We start from the raw sequence: 23,404 nt of genomic DNA on the forward strand, positions 1-23,404 counted from the left end.
CCCAAAATTCTGAAATTATTTTAGAACCAAACTCGAATATAAGTTTAGAAAATTAAATAATAATATGGAATCCAACCTACCAACCATAATTAATTTGAAAATTATCTTTTGACTAGTAAAATGAAAGGCTTTTCTATATAAATTATCAAACACAAAAATGATACCCTAATTAGTTTTAAAGAAGATGATTTCATATATGGTTTTAGTCAGTTGGATATCTCAATTATTTCCTTCATTTTCCAAGAAAGAAATCTGGAAAATATCATCAAGGTACTCACGAACCTACCCAATGTATCTAATTTCTTATTCTGAACATTTACTTGTTAGTTCGTATAGCTTCAACACAGCTACAGTACAGCTGGAAACTGGGCACCAAATCCCAGTGTTATTAAACCCAGCCCGGCCGACCGGTTGAACCAGTGACCCGGTGACCCGGTCAAAACCAGTGCAATCCAATGAGTTTTAAGCAACCCTTGCGACTCGGTTGGGTTTTATTAACCCGGTCGGATTTGTTAATTGTGCAAAATTACATTAATAGATCAATTTTATTGACTCTTTTATTATTTAAATGTATAATAATATGATAGTTTAAACAAGAGAAAACCTAAAAAGAAAAATCCAAAAAATGCATTGTTTCACTTTTCAATTTTCACAATTCTCAAAACCTACTACTACGGGCTGTTACTGTGCATCATTTTTTTTTATGCTTTGAAGTTTGAATAGATGTACTAGGCCAACAATTAGCATGTAAGTATAACCATATAACTCTGTGCCACCAACTATCTTCTTTTGTTTAGGTTTTTTTTTTTTTTTAATACTTTATTTCTTGATTGCTTTTTAGTTTAAGCATCTTTTGTTTAATTCAATGTGAGTATGTGAGAGACTGAGAGAAATATGCATTAGAGTTTGAAATTTTCCTTTTCATTTATTTAATATACATAATTTTTAGACATGTAACAAAATTTTCTTTAGCAAAGACTTTGTTGCAATCTTATGACATTTGTTTATTTTCCTTGTGAATTTTATAGAATTTTTAATGCTATCGCTTATGAAACATTGATTTTGAATTATAACGGCGAGTTTAATTTAGGCATATGCTTTTTTCTTTGTCTTTTTTTTTTTTTTAATTTACATATTCAGGTTATGATTTCTCAAACTTAATTTTATATATATTTAATTTTTAAAATCTTGTTATTTAACCCTGCGATTCAACCGATGACCCACTAGTTGAACCAATGACCTGGTGACCTAGCTCATAGACCGGGTCAACGTCTAGTTCAAGTTTAATAACTATGCCTAATCCTACTACTTTTTTTTAAGGTTTTTTCTTTTTTTTTTTTGGAAAGTTTCAACCTATGGTGTCTACTCTTGATGATAGTTTTTTATCATCAGACCAAGACACTAATCAGTTTTTGGTGTAGGCGGGGATTGAATTCCATATCTTCTATATAACCATCAAAGACTTTACCAGTTGAGCTAACTGGAACCCACTTTTTAAGTTTTTTTAAGATAACCTAATTGAACTACTTATATGTAGTCCCACTAGTCATTTTAGTATTAAAAATTTGTTATCAAATTTTTTTATTTTATGGTAATTACACTAGCTAGTATCATATCCATGTTAACAAAGAGAGGCTTAACTCATTGGAAAGAGAGGCTGCTGAACCTGAACATGATGCACCAACTCATATCTTTCTTGGAAGCTTAACTCATTCGAAGCAATAATCTTCACTTTGTTGCAATTGTATATCCTCAACCTTTTCAGTGATGGCCACTCTGAAGTGTGTTTTCCTGGATAGAAATACTTGAGTTCAGGTAGTGATTCAAGATATAGCGAGGTTATTCATGGGAACAAAAGCTTAATCGTTGTTTCCACTCCTTCCATGGCAACAATTTCCTCCAATCCACAATCGCCTATTGTTAGACTCTCAAGTTGTTCACAACTTTTGGCCACCAAGATTGGAAAAAAACTTTTCAAACTTTTACAATTAGAAACTTCAACTTCACCCAGATTTTGAAATGTCAAAATTGCTTGGCGATCCGAACTCCATACATGCTCAAGATTCAGAAGATTGAATAACCTCAGGACTCTCAATCGAGTGGATACCGTATCACATATTTCATCAACATTTACCCTTCTCATGTCAAATACCTCTTCTACCGAATTGCAATCCCTTATCTCCAATTCTTCAAGATTCTGGAGTCTTCTCAACATATTAGGCAGAAAAATGTTAATTAGATTTTTACATCTGCTAACATGCAACTCTTTTAGTTTGCAAAAGGAATCTGGAACAAGTTGATGATTGTGCCACAACATCTTTAGGTTATCCATGTCATTGATGTATATATCCTCCAAGTTAGGAAATCCAACCTACAGTTCTCACATATTTATTGAGTGAGTCAATAACATAGCCTTTATATTCCCAAATAATTGAGAAAAAGAAGATTTATAATGAGAATAAGAAATAGAGACAGACATGGGAAAAGTTAAAATTAAATTATATTCTAATAAACCACGTGGCTAGTACAACATGGAGCAAACTAATGAAAGCATTGAGGAAAAAAGAAACAAACCATCCTTTAATTGAAGAGAGATTCTGTGGGAGTACAGAGGTTAGTTTCTTCAAGTTCAATTCTTTATAAAATGTGATGGCTGTACTCTCGAAATTCAGATAACCAAAAAAATAAAAACAAAAACAATTGAATTGCTTGGCTTTTAATTTTAATTTTGAGAATCAATTCTTTGTTTTTTTTTTTTTTTTTGTGAGAACAATTGAATTGCCTGATTTGCTTCTGTAAGATCTTGTGAGTTTAGGGTAAATTATTTAGGTAAGAGATTTATATGAAGCATTTAATGGAAATCATTTTAACAGGAAAAAAAATTGTTAACCGAACAATGTCCATCAAGTATAAAAGCTATACAATTCAAACATTTTAATGTTGTTTAAAAAAAATATATTCAAACATTTTGGTGGAATTATTTGTGTACCTAGACTTATTGATTAACAAATTGTTACAGTATTAATTTTAATTTTTGGATAATTATATTAACTGTTTGTTTGGGAGTAGTTTATTTAGCTAAAATTGAAAACTTTTTTGTTGAAAGCATTGTAGATCAAGTTAAAAAGTAGCTGAAATAGTACACTGAGACCTATGAATAGTACCAAAAAGTGCAATGAGACCCATGAATAGTAACAAAAATAAGCTGAATAGTAGCAAAAATAAGCTAAATATTTAAAATAAAAAAATAAAAAAATTGGCTTTTTAAGCCAATGCCAAACACACACTAAGTGTTAAAGACTTATATCTATGTTAACGAATAAACAAGTACAAGTCCATACCTTTTCAATCAAAAAAAGGGGTTGTTGAACTGGAACATGATGGCCCAACCCGTCTGTATCTGAAAAGCTTAATTCATTCGATGCAAAATTCTTCACTTTGTCGCAATTGTATATCCTCAACCTTTCCAGTGATGGCCACTTTGAAGTGTGTTTTCCCGGATAAAAACACTTGAGTTTAGGCAATGATTGAAGCCTTAGATAGGTTATTCGTGGAAACACAAACTTAGTCATTGTTTCTGATCCTTCTTCCATAGCAACAATTTCCTCCAATCCACAATTCTGTATTGTTAGCCAGTTAAGTTGTTCAAGACTTTTGGCCACTGAGAATGGAAAAAGACTTTTCAGACTTCTACAGTTAGAAACTTCAACTTCACGCAGATTTTGAAATGTCAAAATTGCTTGGAGATCCGAACTCCATACATGCTTAAGCTTCAAAAGATTGAATAACATCAAGACTCTCAACTTGTTGGATACCGTACATATTTCATCAATATTTACCCCTCTAATGTCAAATACCTCTTCTACTGAATTGCAATCCCTTATCTCCAATTCTTCAAGATTCTGGAGACTTCTTAACATATTAGGCAGAAAAATATTCATTAGATTTTTACATCTGCCAACACGCAACTTTTTTAGTTTGCAAAAGGAATCTGGAACAAGTTGATGATTATGCCACAATATCTTCAGGTTATCTATGGCATTGATGCATATATCCTCCATGTTAGAAAATACAACCTACAGTTTTCACATATTTATTGAGTGAGTCAATAACACACCTTTATATTCCCAAAATAATTGAGAAAAAGAATATTTATGTTGGGAATAAGACATAGAGACATCAGACAAACATGGGAAAAGTTAAAATTAAATTTTTAATATTTGAAAGAATTATCAAATTACTAATGTATAATATCTATTATGTGGTATAATATTTAGAGAAGTAATTTTAATAATATTATATTTCACTAAAAAATATTTAAAAAAAAAATTTAAATTGTTAAGATTAATATAATTAAAATGCAAATATTTATTTATTTCTACTAATTTAAGCAGACAACTACTTTTTTTTTATATTATTGGTTGTGTGTTATTAAAATCTTTTTTTGTCTTTTATTGGGTTTTTTTTAGATTATTTATTATTTGTATATATATTATATGTCATTAAAAGAAGTTAGGAAATGTAAATTCCTTTAATATAACAATTTTTTTGGAAAGAACTATGACTAAAAATATGAATATATTTTACTTTGATGAATTCACAGATATTTATATATTTTGGCAAAATTAAGCAAACAATATCTTTTTATTCAAGTATCATGTAATATTATATTTGTCTTTTCTTTTTGATAATTTGGTTTCAATTCTTGCGAAAACAAACATACATGAGAAGTTATGCTATATTTTCAAATATATTTTTATAATAAGTACTCCAAATAAATTATTTCTTATATGAATTTTAAAAAATAAATATATAAATCTATTTATAAATAATTAGTGCCCCATACATATAATATACCTAATACTCAAGCAATTATTCTAACAAAAAGAAACCACAGCTATTAAAAAAAATCTAATATACAGTAACTTGATAGAGGCATGGTGGTGACATATGGGTTAAGAGTGGCTGACTCAAGAATCAAGACTATCACTTGTATAATAGAATCTCTCATCCATATGTCAAATTCGTCAGTTTCTTCGCAAAAAAAGTAAAAGAATTGCTACACTGAGGTCATGATCCTGGTGATATACGGGTTAAGTGTTCGTTTGGCAAAAATTATTTTTGTCAACTTATTTTACTATTAAGTTTATTTTTGCTACTATTCATGAGCCTCACTACACTTTCTAATTTGGTACTATTCATGTATTTTATTATACTATTTCAACTAACTTTTACATTTATTTACAATACTTTCAACAAAAAGTTTTTAGTTTCAATAAAATAAGCGGATCCCAAACAGACCCTAAGAGTGACTGACTCAAAAATCAAGATTATGACTCTTGTATAATCAAATTTAGGACAGAAAGTGAATCTTTAAAATGCTGAAAATACAGTATCGACCTTCATTTTTATTCTCATTTTACGAAGGGTACCGTATGATATAACCTTAACTCACATGATTGAAGTGCATGATTTCCCCAATACTAATTTCGTCTTCCTTTGTGCATTGTACCCCTAACTAACCATGCAGTGAGCTCTCAATCTTCATATTTCTCTATCTCAAACAATTAACAACTGTAATATGACAATTGCAGAAAAATCTATAACCAAAAAAAAAAAAAAAAAAATGAGAGTTGAAATACTGTATCACACCTAAGAAATTGGAAAATCTCAATGTATATGTTAATGATAGGATTCCAACATCCAAAAGGAAAAAAGGGGAAAAAAGTGAAATTCTCAATGTCTAAAGTGATGTGTTTGAGGAATCCTAGGGAAAGAGCGGAAGAAGTCATAAGATTTGGAAAATAGTGGAATTAAGCTATATAATTATTTTCAAGCGCACGTCGATCCTGTAATGGACATGTGAAAGAATAGAGGGAAGGTGAGAAACTAAAAAGTTAAAGAGATTGGAAAGAGACAGAGGAAGAAGAATTGCGAAACAGCGGCCGAAGAATATACATATACAAAATGACGAAAAATAGAACGTTTGGCAAGGTTTTATTTTTATTTTTTTAATCATATGAAGGAAGAATTTTGACTGTAGTGCAGTTTAGGATAGATGTAAAAATTTTGACTGTATTTTTAGTTTTTTTTTTTTTTTTTTTTTTTTTTTGCATCAAATTCGGAACGTATTTCGTTTTTAAATGTTCCATTGAATGAAAATTATTTTAACTGGGAATAAATGCCAAAAAGTAATGGAAGGAGTTGATAGTAGTTAGTGGATATTTATTGTTGATAGTAGCAATTATGTTGTCAATAAAATTGACATATACCAAATATTGCTTGCCATATGACATTATCTCTCCAACTCATCTAAATGAACGTAGAAATTTGTCACATGTCAAGTGCTGGAAGCTTCATATTTCACAATGGTATAGCCATAGATTAGATATATTATAGTGTAAAATATTATTTTGATCTCTAAACTTTATCAAAAAAAAATATATTTCAAAATTTTAAAATGTTTGCTTTTCGTCTCTAAACTATAGAAAAATTCAACTTTTTTCCCCTAAACTACTAAAAATGTTTTACTTTTGGACCTTAAACTTATAAAAAAAAAAAAAAAAAAAAGCCTTAAACTATTGGAAAAAGTTCTTTTTCCATCCATATTTTTGCCTCTAAACTATTAAAAAAAATTACAAAGTTTAAGGATGAAAAAAAATATATTTTTAAAGTTTAAGGATAAAAAACAAACTTTTGATAAATTTTAAAGATTAAAATAGTACTTCACCTTATACTATATATTAGATAAGTTGATAACTTGTGCATTGCATGACAAAATTTAATAAATTGTAATTTTTTTCTAAATAAAAAATTTGATAATAATTATAGTAATTATTAATATGTATTGATTATGTTTATACTATTTAAAGAAAATATGATATGACAAGATTTAAAGGCAGGGTTTAAATAAATTAGTAATTATTAGGTAGCACCGAACAATGATGAAGTAGTGTTTATTTCTTTCACATTTATGGTAGATCCTACTAATTAAATTCATGATAAGATCCATCATAACTATGAGATGAGAGTGCACTACATCACTATTCTCCAGGAGCACCTACTAATTTTTTTGAATATGTTGACAAACAAATTGTTATTAATTTTAATTTTCAGATTATTTTAGGATAATTATTATATTCATGTTAACAAAGAAACAAGTATAAGTGCATACCTTTTCAAACAGAAAAAAGGGTTGTTGAGCCGGAACATGATGGCCCAACCCATCTGTATCTAGGAAGCTTAATTCATTCAAAGCAACAATCTTCACTTTGTCGCATTTGTGTATCGTCAATTGTTTAAGTGATGGCCACTCTAAAGTGTGTTTTTCTAGATAGAAATACTTGAGATCAGGCATCAATTCAAGACTTAGAGAGACTAGTCGTGGGAACACAAACTTATTCACTGTTTCTGATCCTTCTTCCATAGCAACAATTTCCTCCAATCCATAATTGTGTATTTTTAGCCTCTCAAGTTGTTCCAGACTTTTGGCCACCGAAGCTGGAAAGAGACTTTTCATACTTTTACAGTTAGAAACTTCAATTTCATGCAAATTTTGAAATGTTAAAATTGCTTGGGGACCCGAAGACCATACATGCTTAAGATTTGGTACATTGATTAACTTCAAGACTTTGAACCGAGTGGGTACCACCATATCACATATTTCATCAACATTTTTCCCTTCAACTTCAAATACCTCTTCTACTAAATTGCAATTTCTTATCTGCAAATCTTCAAGATTTTGGAGTCTTCTCAAGATATTAGGCTGAAAAATGTTTATTAGATTTTCACAGTCATCAACACACAATTTTTTAGTTTGCAAAAAGCATCTGGATCGAGTTGATTGTGCCACAACATCTTCAGCTTATATATGCCATCGATGTGTAGATTCTCCAAGTTAGAAAATGCAACCTACAATTCTCACATATTTATTGAGTGAGTCAATAACATACCTTTATATTACCCAATGAAGAAGAAGATTTATGGTGAGAATAAGACATAGAGACAAACATGACAAAAGTTTTTTTTTTTTTTTTTTAGTAAATAGTAATACTTATTAGAACACACACTGAAATAATAATAGTGTTTTAAATTGAGTTTATAATACATTACATAACCAAAGTACAACTAAACATAAGATAAGTTAATTAAATTATATTCCAAAAACCCATGAAGCAAGTAGAACATGGAAGAAACTAATAAAAGAAAGGGGGAAAAGGAAAACAAACCAGTCTTTTAACGAAGAGAGATTTGAGTGGTAGACAGTAGGTTCATTTCTTCAAGTTCTTTCTAAAATGTGATGTCCACTACACCAAAATAAGTCTATTACATCAAGTGTTAATACAACAAAATTAGTATAGTGATATTAGACATAATATCACATCTAAAAATTAAAAGTCGTTGCAATAGTAACTTAAAAATAGTAAATTATTACATTAATAATAATTAGTTGTAATAATTTATAATTTTCAGTTGCAATAGAGATTTTATTACTAAATTGAATTTAGAATTTTTTTTGCAATAACTTAAATTAAAGAAATCAATTTTTTTTAATAACTTAAATTGAAGAAACCATTGTAATAACTTGATACCAATTATATATTTTGCGATATATTATAATAGAATTTTCAAAGAGATGGCTTATTGCAACAAATTTAACAATGCAATAACTAAAATATCAATTATTTTACAATCTATTGCAATGACAAACATGAAGCTGCAATGAATATATTATTGCAATGATCTAATTTCAATTATTTTACAATCTATTGTAAGAAAAAATATGAAAAAATTAACTATTATAATAAATACATTGTTGCAATAATTTGAACCCAAATTATTTTTGTCAATTCTTTACAATCTATTGTAATAAAATTCATGAAATAATAGCCTATTGCTACAAGATATTCGAAGTAATAAATTGTTTATTGCAATAGCAAATATATTATTACATCAAAAATTTCATTAAAATATTTAAGGTTTATTGCAACAAATTTTTTTTGTAGCACAAACTTTTTACCTCAAATTTTATTGCAACACTTCGCATAAACTATTGCAATGACTTCAATGTTATTGCAACGATTTTTTTTGTTGTAATAAATAATTTTTGTTGTAGTGGTCTGTGCTCACAAAATTTAGATAACAATATTGCTTCGAGGATAAAAAATCAATTGAATTTCTTTAAGTAAAATCTCGCTTTGGGGCAAATTATTTAGCTCAGAGATTCTAAAGAGGAAAGACCAATTTTGGTGTATCCCAAACGATGATTTGTGGTAATGTGCCACATTGCTACCCCACTAGCATAAACCCATTGCACCCGATTTTAATGTCTGTAGCACCCGATACCTAAACCACTTCAACACCAAGTGTTCTCTTTCCATCCCGTTAGATAATGGGCGCCCAACCCAACCCGATTTGTTTCTATTTTTTTAAAAGCAAGAATGAGAATTCAAAATGGGGGTAGTTTTAGTTTTTATTGAAGCTCAAAAAAGCAAGAAAATATATACATATATATATATATATATAATTTCCCTCTAGTTTTCGTGGTAAACAAACTTAGTTTGGACCTTAATACTAGTAATTAAACAAACTAATTTAAACATTCTAATTATATTTCAAATGATCAAAGGATTCAGAGTATTGTTGCAAACAAAAGAATTAAGAATATTGTTAGTGGAATGCTGATATGGCAGAATCTAAACTCTTAAATCATAAAAAAGTGGTTAAGATTTAAAAAAAATCTAATGGTGGAGTACCCTAGGAAATCTAAAGGATCTGAATCCATGATCAAATAAGTTAAATAAGGAAATAAAAAGGGCATGATTGAAGTAATTTGACATGCACAAAGAAAATCAATTATTGACTAATAGGAAGATAGATGTGATATGTGTTTGTCTAACATATTACCTCAAATGGAAATTTCGTAAGCAAATTACGTCAATCTAGTAATTTGTGGGAAGTAAATGATATTAATAGAATCAATACTTTCCATCAAAATGAAAGTCATAATCATGATATATAAGGAATTTGACTTTGCAATAATGAATAACTAGCAAGTAATTTCCATACAAGTGAAAGTCAAATTCATGCTCAACTTTTAGTATAATGCTCAACTTTAAAATGTGTACGTGTGAAGGTTATCACAATCTATAGAGGATATTAAATTGTAAGTCATAACAATACCTTTTTGTTGAAAAGTGGTTGAGAATCAACATTAGAACAGAAGCCCATTAAATTTGGTAATCTTTTTAGATTTAAAGAACGCAATTGAGTGAAGTCAATTGTATCCGTAATGATGTCATCATTGACCTGTATCCCATGTTTTCTTTCCTTTGCAACAATTGCACTCATTACCTTGCAATCCTCAATCTCTATTTCTTGGAGTTGCGAAAAGCACCCGAGCAAGGCTGAGGAGAAGACAAATATCAAATTATCACATTTTCTTATTTCTAACTTTCTCAAATTGTGGAAAGACCCCATTGCAAGTTGGTTATGGCATATCTTTTCCAAATTGATCATATTGACTAGAGAAAGTAACTCCAAAACAGGAAAGGCAACACATTGAAACCATATCGAATCAATGATGTATTGAATCTCAACACTGTTTTGAACATAAAGATGCTTCAATCGTGGAAAACCTTCCTTATCAACTTCATAAAGAATATTTTTAATACCCTTCCCAGGAGCCAAAGTGAGATATTCGCAACTTTTCAACAAAATTTTAATTCCATCCTCTTCTTGAAAGCTTCTATCAAGGTCAATTTTCAATCTTCTTGAGATTTCAAACTCAACATGACTATTACTATCCCAATCCCAATCAGGGCCTATTAATATTTCATACCTTACCAACTTATCAAAAAGTAAGGCATTTGGTAGAATATTGGGATTCGGAATATGTATACATAATGTGGTCAAGTGTGACAAATGATCTAACTCTTAAGACTCTAGCATTGCTTCTTTCTGTAATTTCTCCATCAACCTGCCATTGATTAAAGCTACGATTCATATGTATTTCTTCTAAGATTTTCAAATTTGATAGTACATTTGATGGAATGGCTTCAAGTTTGGTGCACTTTCTCAAATCCAACAATTGAAGGTGAGTCAACTGCCTTATTCCCATGGGTAACTGCTTAATCTCGGATTTAAGTAGGACAAGAGCTTTCAAATTCTTCAGTTCGCCAATTAAAGCCAAGTCTTCTGACTCGCACTTAAGCAAAACCAATGTCTGGAGGTTCTGAAGAAGTGAAAGGGATAAAGGAAGTGGGAGACTTATTAGTCTCATCAAAACTAAAACTTTTAGATTTTTTGCCCCTTCAAAAAAGTGATTAGGAATTGGAAAAGAATTTTCTTTATCACCCAAAATAATGAAGTTAAGTTGTGGACATTCCAACCTTTTAGGAAGCTCACTAAACTTGGCTTCAAAAAGTGCGATTCCAATGGAGTCTTTCATTTTTTTTCATATTGGACCATTTTTCTGAATCATCTGAACTTCTTATGGTTAACATTTTCTTTTCTTTGTCTACAATATAAATGGCAACATCACGAATGACATCATGCATTTTAAATGTACCACTTTCATAACCTTCTAACAACAAGCAAGAATCTTTTAGACTTTCGACCAATGTGTGGACCATATTTCTCACTTTGTTAGGTTCTAAGGTCTTAGGATTTTATGTATTTAGAACTCTAATTTGTAATGTTGGCAAACCATGATCAAAACATTGTATTTAGTCTTATTTAGACTTGCTCAAAGTTGGTTTAATATTGTAAAGTTGGAATCGAGTGGCTGCAGAAGTACTTGGGACTCTCGGCCTGGCTCGATCGATCGAAGAATAGACTCGATCGATCGAAAATCGCACAGGTTGAATTTTCTGCAGAATTTCCAACTCAGCCCTACTTCATTAAACGTTTAGGGTTTTATGTTTTTACCCTAGGTATATAAACAAAACCCTAGCCACGTTTTTGAAGGTTGTCCATATTGTATTGTTGCTCATACATTGCTGTTTTGTGTGAATCTCGTGTGAGATCTTTGAGGAGCTTTCCTTTACACAAAACTTAGGGTTTTCATGGTGGAGATGATTTCAACATCTTGAAGATCATTACTGTTGCAACCATTGGAACTTAAAAGAAAAGCAAGCGGGGAGCTTGTAGCTGATTGAAGAATTCAAGAAAGAAGTAGTCCGTGGATTCGGAGCCTGCGCGTGGTCGTGTCAGGTGTTGCAACCATTGGAGATTAAAAGAAAAGCAAGCGGGGAGCTTGTAGTCCTTTTGTACGAACTTCAATTCTTTCATAGTGAATTCAGGTTAGCCTTGAGGATCGGTGGGTCAAATCCTCCCCAGGTTTTTACCGTGTGGTTTCCTGGGTGATCATATCTTGTGTTATTTATTTTCCGCTGCATTATTATTCTTGATATGATTGTTTGGATTGTTTTAACCTAGAATTGCTTAATTTGACTAAGTAACAACTTGGCTAATTAATCTAGGCTACGCAATCTGTGTGTTTAAGGGGTCTAAAACCGTTCACACTTCTTCCATTTTATAAACATCTTCAAAGAAGTCCAAACCCACCAAATATCTCCATAAGAGATCTATCTTTATGACCATATCTTCTTCAAATGAACTGCAGAACAAGAATAAAGACTGCGCTTCCTTACTTAAAAAATTGTAACTAAACTTTATACTCGAGTATACCTTCTCATGCATCCCTTTGATCTGTGTTGGATTTGCCCTTTTTAACTGTCGCAAGGCATCCTTCCAAACATTTGGGTTCTTTTGATTTTTCAATGTATTCGCAACTGTTGTAATTGCAATCGGTAAGCCAGCACATTCTTTGACAACCTCAACCATGGTAGATTGGAAATTCAAGTTTTCAGCTAAATCACCCACTATCTTCGAAAAGAAGTATTTTGCTTCATCGTTTAATAAAACTCCAACAGAGAATATTTCTTGAGCATCCATATCCGTGGCCAATACATCTCGAAATCTAGACGTTAGCAATAGCTTGCTTCCTTTGTGATCATTCCCAAATGAAATTCCAAGATCCTCCAAGTCAATCTTGTTCCAAATATCATCTATAATTAAAAGGATCTTCTCTTTCTTCAACCGCTCACGTAGCAAATTTGCTTTCTGAGAATCGGTCTCCTCATCTTGAAAACTCAAACCCAATTCTTTCGCAATGTCTTTCTGGATCTTTTTCAAGTCTGGAGCATGAGATACAACTACTGTAACAATACTTTTAAATAACTTGTCTTCTATGACTTGTGTAGCAACTTTTCCAACAAGCATGGTCTTGCCCAAACCGCCCATCCCACAAACCCCAATGGCACAGATATTATCATCTTTTAGAGCCTTCATAACTCCATCGAAAATTATCTTTCTTGATTCAAAGTCCTCATAACCTTTAGTAGAATTTGTAGTACCTCCTTGAATATGGACACGATGGCCAACTGTCTGGAACGTGCCCTTATCCTTGATATCCTTGACGACCAATCCCAACTCGTGTGCTCTTCTGCCAAGCTCATAACGGGTCTTCAAATTTGCTTGGCTTTCGTCCTCAAAAGAATTTTTGTACCTCTGCGGTGATCTCCTCAACACTTGTCAGCCATCTCTGTACCTTAGCTTCAATTTCTTCTACATTCCTTTGAGCAGCTTCGACCTTTTGTTGCACACATTCTCTTCAATTTGATTACATTTTCATTGACAATATTAAAAAAAGCTTCACCAAGTTAGAGATTTTTTTTTTTTTTTTTTTGGGACTAAAAGTCTAATACGGCAGGTTGTAATAAGGTTTGATGCATTAGATTCTTGCGCATATAATCTTTTTTTACAACATTGACATTATCTTTTTTTTCTTTTTCTTTTTTCTTTTGAGAAGGAAATATATCCTTTATCTGATCCATCATATAACAGAATTTGGTCTGATAATAACAATAAAAATTAGTATGAAGATAATAATTCCCAAAATCCAATTTAGTTTTTTTTTTGGGTAAATATAATTTCAAATCTAATAGGGGATTACGTTCTTGGCAATAGTAAATTCTCATGCCGTTGGTGTCTTAAGTCCTAACTCCTGTTTTATATCATGGATAAATACAACTTACAAATACTATACATGATTAACTACTTTCATTATGGCGGGAAAAAGTTAATTAAATTTTTTTTTTATGACAAAAATTGCACAATTTTATAAATTTATTATTCAGTGGAACTATCCGATGCCATGTGTCTCATCCAATTTTCTTAGTTTTGGTATAACTATTTACTACACTACAAAAATCTAATTTAATTTTCATAATTTTTTTTGTGCTAAATGAGTTATAAAGTGAAAATTCAAAATTCAAAATTAAAAAAAAAAAAAAAACCATCATTGATTCATTTTTCTTATTATTATTATACAAATAGTAGTTTGACAAACTAAAATTGAGAATTTCATGGATAACAATTTATATGATTTTTTTCCTCATTTGTTTCAAATAAACTTAAATTTAATAATAGCTAATTTATATATTCACATATACAAACATTATATATATTATATATAAACTTGGTAAAATTTTAATACATGCTTTTGTGAGTTTCAAATAGCTCAACTGATAAAATTTCTTGTTTTCGAATAAGAGATCTGAGATTTGATCCTTGTCTTAAAAACCAATTGGTGTCTTAGTCTAATTATAAGAAAAATTTTTAGGAGCGGACACCATAAATTGAAACTATTTTTTTAAAAAAATGGTAAATTGTAGATTACATCCCTAAAATTTGGAGGTATTTAGATTTTACACCCTAAAATTTCAGAATTTGGATTTTACCGTCTGAAGTTTGAAAGTATTTGAATTTTACACCCTGACGTTTCAGAATTTGAAATTTACCACTTAAATTTTAGGGGTGTTTGGATTTTACTCCATGAAATTTCAAAATTTTAGGGTGCTAAATCCAAACATTCCTAAACTTTAGGAGTTAAAGTCCAAATTTTGTAACGTCAAGGTGTATAATCTAAACACCCCAAACGCCAGGAGGTAATATCTAAATTCTGAAACTTCAAGGTATAAAATTTAAACATTCCCAAACTTTAGGAATGTAATTTGCAATTTACCCTAAAAGAAAAGTTAAGTTATATTTATTTGTAAATGTATCTCATGTATATGCCACTCACACACACCCACAGTTCGGCTCTTTCTTTTTTTTTTTTTCTTTTTCTTTTTTTTTTTTTTTTTTTTTTTTTTTTTTTTTTTTTTTTTTTTTGTCTGGAACAATGGTGGAGGAGCGATTGGTATTCACAATAGAAACAGAGCACTCACAACACGTTAATGCGATTTTTTTTTTCTGGCAGCAACCTGGAACAATGGTGGAGGAGCAATGTAGAGACTCATACAGACAAAGGATTGAACACCAAATGTAGAGAGAGAGGGAGAGTCAGACGTTTTCTTTTGTTGGGTTTAGGGATATGTTTTGAATGCAATAAATAAGGGACAATTAATGAGATACTTGTAAGAATATTAGCATTAATGAGAAAAAAATTTTGACCATTTGATCTACTTAAATCTAATGGCTTAAAAAAGGTGTGACTCTTTAGAGTTACACCAGGTGTAACTTGAACCCATCTCTATATATATATATATATATATATATTTATTCCGATCTCTGTGAGAGGTCTGATACCATAACCAAAAAAAAAAAGAAAAAAAAGAGAGCTTTCTTGCTGAATTAAAATCTTATTGATGGAAAAATTAAAATGAGAAAGCTTAATTAAAACAAATTACATGCTATGCTTGTATACTGATCGTGAAAAGACTAACAAACTTAACAAACTAACAAAAAATAGAAAGAACCAGTAATAACATTACACGTGTTCTAATTATTATTATCATAACAGAAAGTCTCATATGTCGGTCATACGTGTTTCCACTAATCTTGACTACTCCCTTTTCAATCATTTCTTTTTTCTTTTAATTGCAACGTCGTTGTTTCTTTCTTCCTTGTTTTCCTTTACCATAATAGCCTTCTTCTTTCGTTCTTCTTGAATTTCAACAGTATTTTATAAAAGTTAATAATCTATCTATATATTACTAAAAGCTGAAGCGTAGCATTTATTGTTACTACGCTCCAGTTAAGCCACATCAGCATCCACCTCATTATCATTTTCTTTCCAATTTTCCTATAATTGTTTTTAACATTTACTTTTTTTTTTTTAATATTTACATTTTTCCAACCTTTCTTCATCCTTATCTTTTCATCTCCCAACTACCCTCTACATAAATATTCTTCTTCTTCTTTCTCTTCATCTTCCTTTATTTTGTCTCTTCTTATTCACACTCTCTTACTATAAATTGGTAACAATCTATTCCATTCTATGCATGGTTTTCTCTCATAAAAAAAAGTTCTCTCTCTCTCTCTCTCTCTCTCTCTCTCTCTCTCTCTCTCTCTCTCTCTCTCTCTCTCTCTCTCTCTCTCTCTCTCTCTCTCTCCAATTTTTCGATGAATTTTATACATTCTTCTATTTATGCCAAATTACTAAGCTTTGGGAATCCTTTCTTTTCTTCTTTCTTCTTTGTTTTTCTACACTAGAATCATTATGCTCATTTCTCACTTAATTTAATCGGGTAGTTTGCTGGAATTCAAAAAAAGGTTCTCTCTCTCTCTCTTTCTCTTCAATTTTTCGATGAATTTTTTATGCATTCTTCTATTTATGCCAAATTACTAATCTTTGGGAATTTTTTTTCCTACACTATAATCATTATGCTCATTTTCTCACTTAATTTATTGGGTAGTTTTGCAGGAATTCAAGTAAAACCAGACAATAAAGAATTTTACGGCATTGGAGAACGCTTCAATATATACCAACCAAAGTTGAAAGTCAGCAAATTTGTGGAGCTATGATTAAGCTCCAAATGGGATTGATGGTATTGCCATGTGTCTTTAATTAGCATCCTTATTTCTATTTCTCTATATATGTTTCCTAGAATTAGTATTAGTCTCATTTTTATTTTCTTTATTATATTCTAGGTAAACCAAGAGTTCTTTAAAACTCCACATTGGTTAATGCCATTGAGATTTGTTTTTTAATTTTTTTTCCTCTTTAAGTAATGTTACCTTTTTTTGCTCTTTCTTATAACTCTAATTAATGTTGATGGTTCTTTTTTTTTTTCTTTTTTTTTGAGTAGTTAAGGGTTGATGTTCTTTCTTACAAAGAAAGAAAACAATTGAAAACAATTGAATTCTGCATAAACCTGTACCTAAGGGGACATTGAGCCTTTGTTTATTTTATTAGAGACAATATATTAAAGGGGCATATCCTTTGCCATTGCATTGCATTTCTTAGAGGTTAAAAGATAAAGCTTGTTATTATAGGAAAACATTTTGGGTGGAGATAAGGCGTCATTTTGTTTGCTCTAAGAGTAACAAAAGATCCTATTATAAAAGGAAGCCCACAATCATATCACATGCTTATTACCACTAACCATGAGCACTACTCATTATTCTCTCTCACCATGTTTCTACTACATTTGCATTTAGAAACCAAAGATTTAAAATTTATTCCCAATAGAAGATTTGTAGAATCATTCAGTTTTTATAGGAAACTAGCCGCAAACTCGCATGATGCGTGGGATATAAATATTATGCAGTGAAGTGTAATATATAAAAAGTAACAATTACTTCAAGCATAGTCTTTTTTCCAAAAAAGAAAAGAAAAGATTTTTACACTTTTTTTAAAATCTTTTTATCTCTACAAATATATCATTTTAAATATTTTTTTTTTTGTGTATTTCATTAATAATTTTTAGGTGAACCATATTCATCTCTTAAAGAATAAGGAAATTATTATATAATAAAAAATAATCACAAATTACAGTGTTAACTTAACCAAAATTAAAATAAAACTAAAGAAATAAAAAATAGATTTTATAATAATTTATTAGTCAAAAAATTAGTAGGCATATTCAAATTTCTATTTCCAAAAACAACTAAGTATTAATCCAAACCAAAATTCAATCAAAATTATAAAAAGGAAAGAAAAGACTTTCTTATGGGAAATTAAAAAAGCACAATCCTAAAACACATATTAAAAAAAAAAAAAAAACCATCAATCTTAATTTGAGTTATAAGAAAGAAAAAAAATCTTTTATGTGCAATTGTTCTCTTTATTGGTAAAGAACAAAAATCTTTTATGTGCAATTGTTCTCTTTATTGGTATTTATTGTTATATATTTTATTTTTACTTTTTTTTCTTCTCATCTTATGTTATTCAACATTTAAAATAAGTCACATCTTCTACACCATTAAATTATTTATATTTTCTCTCTTTTTATTTTTAATAATTAAACATGGAATATTTTATTTAAATAATAAATTATCCTTGAAAAATTGTACTTTTTTTTTCATTTACACTTTGTCCAAGCTTTTTCCTTACCTTTATCTTTTCATCTCTCCACTACCTTCTACCTTAATATCACTATTCATCTCCCCACATCTTCCATATCATTAAATTATTTATATTTTTCTCTCTCTTTTATTTAAAAATTAAAAATTAAAAATTATACTTAATTTCAATAAATAAAAGTGTCATCATAAAGTGGAGTAATACTAGGGACACACTCATTCTCAAACCCAATACATCAAAGAAAAAATATAATACAAAACAAATGCCAATTGGGAAACACTAAATTAAAATAATAATAATAATAATGAGGATATCAAACAAAATATAATATAAGAAACTAATATTTATGGATATACTACTTAAGAGTAGCAAAATTAAATGAACAAAAAAAACTTCAATGCATATTTAATGCAATAAAATCATCATCCAATTTTGGAAAACAATAGGCTGCTTATGGAGAGAGAGAGAGAGAGAGAGAGAGAGAGAGAGAGAGAGAGAGAGAGAGAGAGAGGAGAGAGAGAGAGAGAGAGAGAGAGAGAGAGAGAGAGAGAGAGAGAGAGAGAGAGATGGTAATAAAAAAAAAATCAAATGTCAATTAGTAACTATTAATTGGAAAACAAAGAGGTTGTAAAGAGAAGTAAAAATTAAAAATAAATATGACCAATATGGAGAACATTAAAAACTTAACGGTGCAATAAAATCAACCGTTACATTCACTTAAAAAATTGAATCAATAATCAATTATTATACACAATCATAGCAATATATTTAAACTTAAAACTAATCAAACTCTAATTCATAACTAAAAAGAGATGTTCTCATGTAATAATAGAAATTACATAAGAAATAAAGTTAGAAATTTTAAAATCCCTTTTTTGACATTTCATTTAACTTTATATATATATATGTGTGTGTGTGTGTGTGTGTGTGTGTGTGTGTGTGTGTGTGTGTGTGTGTGTGTATATATAAATGTAATCTTCATACACAATTACATTTAAAAATCTAATAAACAATGCTACATCTCATTTAACACCTCTGTTATGAAAATCATTAGCCAGTAAATATATGATAATAGTAAAAAACGTTATAAATGAAATTATGGAAAAAAAAAAAGTGATAAAACTAATTAGCTACTATCATTGTGAAGTAGTAGTCTATGATTTTACACATCTAAAGAAGTGGAATATATAGAGTTTACTTAAGGTATATGTAAAGATTCACGTTAAAAAAAAGATATGTAAAGGTTAAAAAAATGTATATTCTATAAATAAATAAAAAGGTATATGTAAGGTTTTTACTAACTTAAAAGAAAATGAAAAATCAATTAATAATAACAACAAGAATTACAACAACAACAATAATAATAATATAGAGGTAATTACATTCCCCTTCCTTGAGGTTTGAAGAAATGACACTCTACCTCAAATTTGAAAGGAAAAAATATTTCCACCCTTTACATTTGTTTAACCAAACTTTGTTAAATTAATATTAAAATATTGTGTACTAACCTGCCTGTACTTAAGATAGGTTCCAAAATTATCCTTAATTTTAAAATTAAATTCTCTTATTTTAAAATTTTAAATTAAAGTGTATTTCAAAATATTAAGTAATGTCTTTTGCTTTTTTTCCCCCCTTTTCTTTTCCCAATGAGTTATGGAGAGATTTGTCATTTCAAATCTTTTGGTATTTTATAAATTTGTATTTTAATTCTAAAGTTATGAGTAATGTCTTTACTAACCATGGTTAAACATTTATAAACAGGTTCTTAAATAAATTTAAAATATTTTGTTATTAATATAAACAAAATGGGAGAGTGTTATTACTTATTACTCCAAATACATATAATAAGATCACCCTAAAAAAAAAATTATCTCGCACAATGCGCGGGTTTGCGACTAGTAATAATAATAATAATAATAATAATAAAGTTTTTAGCTAAAGTTGAGTTGAAAAACCACAAGTCTTACCTCCAAGTACTCCTCTCATTTTTATATTTAGATATTTTTGAACGACAAAAAATTGATATATACGTATTTTATTTAGATTAGAAATAGTATTCATATTTTGTATAGATTGGGATTGCTTTCAACCTTTTTCTCATCAATGTGTTTCGAAAGTATATATAATTGACTGTTACAAGCAATGGCAACTCTATGCCGTTTGATATATAATTTTTTTTGTTAATGTGAAATATTATGCACATATTACCAAGTTTCTATTACTCAGAGATGATACCCAGTGTGTCTATTAGCAGAGACTAGTGTGTACTAGCATTGTAAATTTACACCGTAAACATTGTTCTACACAATTATAAAAGGATTTTACACCGTAAGCAGAGACATTAGTTTTTATTTTTGGAAAAAAAAATTTCGAGAATTGAAAAAGTATCGACAATTTTTTCAATTTTCGAGAAAAAATTTTCAAAAATAAAAAATTTAATGTACCTAAGACACACATTAACCAGACATTATAAAAAATATACAATATAAACTAAGAATTTTCCATATAACCATTTTCAGTGAAAAGTTGTTGGATGCATTCAAAGCTCTCTTCCCAATACCGTTTTATGTTGGTATTAAGATCTCCGTTCTGTTTACCAGAAAAAAAGATCTCCGTCCTGAAAACATATACTATTAAATAAATTCGTAGTACGGTATTCCTTCTAATTTTTTCTGCCAGTTGAACCTCCTTGAGATTTGGAGTCCATACGACTCCATTAGAGAACATTTTCAGTTCAGGGCATTCGGTCACCGTTACTCGTCCCAATAATGGGAATCTGATGGTGCGATTACTCATATTGAAGCCTTTGAGACTGGGTAAATATTCAAGCTCAAAATATTTCAATTGACTAAAAGAAATCTCATCTCCTGCTTCGTCTCCTCCCTCATTTGTTAATATTTCTGTCAATGTTTTGCATTCATCTATGATCATTTCCCTGAGTTGTACCAAACTTTTAGCTGTTGGGGAAGGTACTAGGCAACTTAATCCATGACATTCCGATACTCTCAAGTTTCGTAAGTTTCTTACTAATACTGAGGATGGCAGCAAATTCTTTAATCTTCCACATCTTGATACATGACCAGATGTTGAAAAGGACTGCCTGGTTGGGAGTTTTCATGAATCGTGACAAATTTGTAACAGATTGGGCATTTCAGATACCCTTAACACTGTCAAATGTTCGATCGTCCCAGCATGTTGTCCTTATTTATCAACTAGTTGATGTGCACATATCTCTTCAATGAAAGAATGTCCGACGTATAGTGTCTTGAGAGTTGAGATTGCACAATCCTTGAGCCCGCAACGACGAAAACCCATTCAATTTATCTGAAGGTTCATCAAAACCCTGTTCTAATTTCAATTCTTCCAAGTCGGGGAATATATCCTGCGAAATATCAAAGTATTAAACAAAATGAAGGAAAAGCTTCATATATATTAAGAGATAGAAAGCTTTATTGATTTATAAATGAAGAACATCGTTGGCCAATAAAGTAGAAAAATATAAAGACAAATCATAAAATCAAAATCACCATCAACATATTCCTTTGCATAGTGATGAAGGCTTAACGAGGCTTCAGCAAAAAGTGGAGGCAAAGAGAAATATAATTAACAACAATTTCAATTAGTGGAGGAGGACCTGCAATAACACATTTTTTCTTTACAGGTGATTGCCTATTGCTTAATTTTCAAGTCCAAGTGATTGGAAGTCCAGGCCATGATGACTACTTTGGAAACATATAATTAATAATGCTGAACATGAATGAGACCACCCTGTTCTTCAGTCAATTAATATACACAAGCAGCAGTGAAGCAACATATTCACAACACATTGTAAGTACCGAATAAGATTAAACAATATGAGAAAATTAATATGGGTATTCCTATATTGTGTTAAGGAAAAAACTCTTGTATACAGTGTGCTATCAACGTTAGTAAGCAAGCATACCAAAATTCCCAACTTGATCATTGCCAAAAACGATGTCCAACTAATAATGGTCATTCTAAGCAAACACATGTGCTGCATGCAATACGCGGTCGTTTCATTATACCAGAAACAGATTGGAAGTCCAATGAAGCACAAAAACAGAATGGGATAAAGACACGTGGTAATCAAGTTTAATTAGGTGTTAATTACTTGTAACAGACTTTGGATTCCGTTTTCATTGTGCAACGATTCAATAGTTAGTTAGAAATATATTTTCTTATTCTTTCTCTATGCTCTGTTTATATATATATATATATATACACAGAGTAGTGTATTATGTATTCATTCTTACTCGACTATTTATTATATGTATGCCAACGAGTACCAAATATGTATAAACAAGTTATTTACGTAAATTTATTTTTTGATTTATTCTACGATGTAAATTTTTTATTATTATTATTATTTTAAAAAGAGTAGTGTTCCATAAATAATAATAAAAAAAATAAAAAATAAAAAAAGCTTTAAAAGTGCTTTCTCGTATCGTAGAAAAGCCCAAATGCGATAACTACTAATTACCTAGGAGTACAAGGCTAGGCTGGAATAGAGTGGCATTCAAATTCAGCTCCACTTATCCAATTCAACTTCAAGCATGTTTGGCCTAAGTTCATTGTCATTCTACCCCACAAATAATTTTTTTTTTTAAATAAAAAATTATTCTGAAAAAATGGAATAAACATGCATGTGGTCATTAAGTTCTTTCAGTTAGATAAATATTCCTTAGTGGAGTGAGGAAAGGAAAAAATGTAGGGCCGGCTATACAGCCAGCCCAGGGGTTCAAATGATCCCCTGACCTGGCGAAAAAAAACAAAAATTATATAAACTTTTTTTTTTTTTTTACCCCTAAAATAAATTTTGAACACTCTAACCCTAAATTTTGTTTAATCTAAACTGAAATAAGGTTGAATATAATCATCTTAGTGTTACTTTCACAATATTATTTTCACAATAATTTTACAATAAAGGTTAAGTGGCAAGTTTTAAATTTTTTTTTTTATCTAGACCCACAATTGATGTCACTTTTTTACATATCTTTAACAACTTGTCCC

General features: G+C 29.8%; 2 protein-coding genes across 2 annotated transcripts; both read right to left on the minus strand.

Moving 5' to 3' along the window:
- Positions 1-1,843: 1,843 nt before the first annotated feature.
- On the minus strand, positions 1,844-11,281 carry LOC112032249 (uncharacterized). Its single transcript, XM_024065014.2, has 5 exons — positions 10,934-11,281; positions 10,183-10,848; positions 7,175-7,765; positions 3,342-4,076; positions 1,844-2,371 (listed from the first exon to the last, which is right to left on the minus strand). Exons 1-5 carry the CDS (start codon positions 11,279-11,281, stop codon positions 1,844-1,846), a joined length of 2,868 nt encoding a protein of 955 aa, XP_023920782.2.
- On the minus strand, positions 10,111-13,669 carry LOC136064368 (disease resistance protein At4g27190-like). Its single transcript, XM_065766027.1, has 2 exons — positions 12,526-13,669; positions 10,111-11,660 (listed from the first exon to the last, which is right to left on the minus strand). The coding sequence occupies exons 1-2, from the start codon at positions 13,351-13,353 to the stop codon at positions 11,418-11,420; spliced, it is 1,071 nt and encodes a 356-aa protein (XP_065622099.1). The 5' UTR covers positions 13,354-13,669; the 3' UTR covers positions 10,111-11,417.
- Positions 13,670-23,404: the final 9,735 nt, after the last annotated feature.

This window comes from Quercus suber, unplaced genomic scaffold (assembly GCF_002906115.3).
Source record: "Quercus suber isolate HL8 unplaced genomic scaffold, Cork oak 2.0 scaffold_675, whole genome shotgun sequence".
In the NCBI taxonomy this organism is placed as follows: Eukaryota; Viridiplantae; Streptophyta; class Magnoliopsida; order Fagales; family Fagaceae; genus Quercus; species Quercus suber.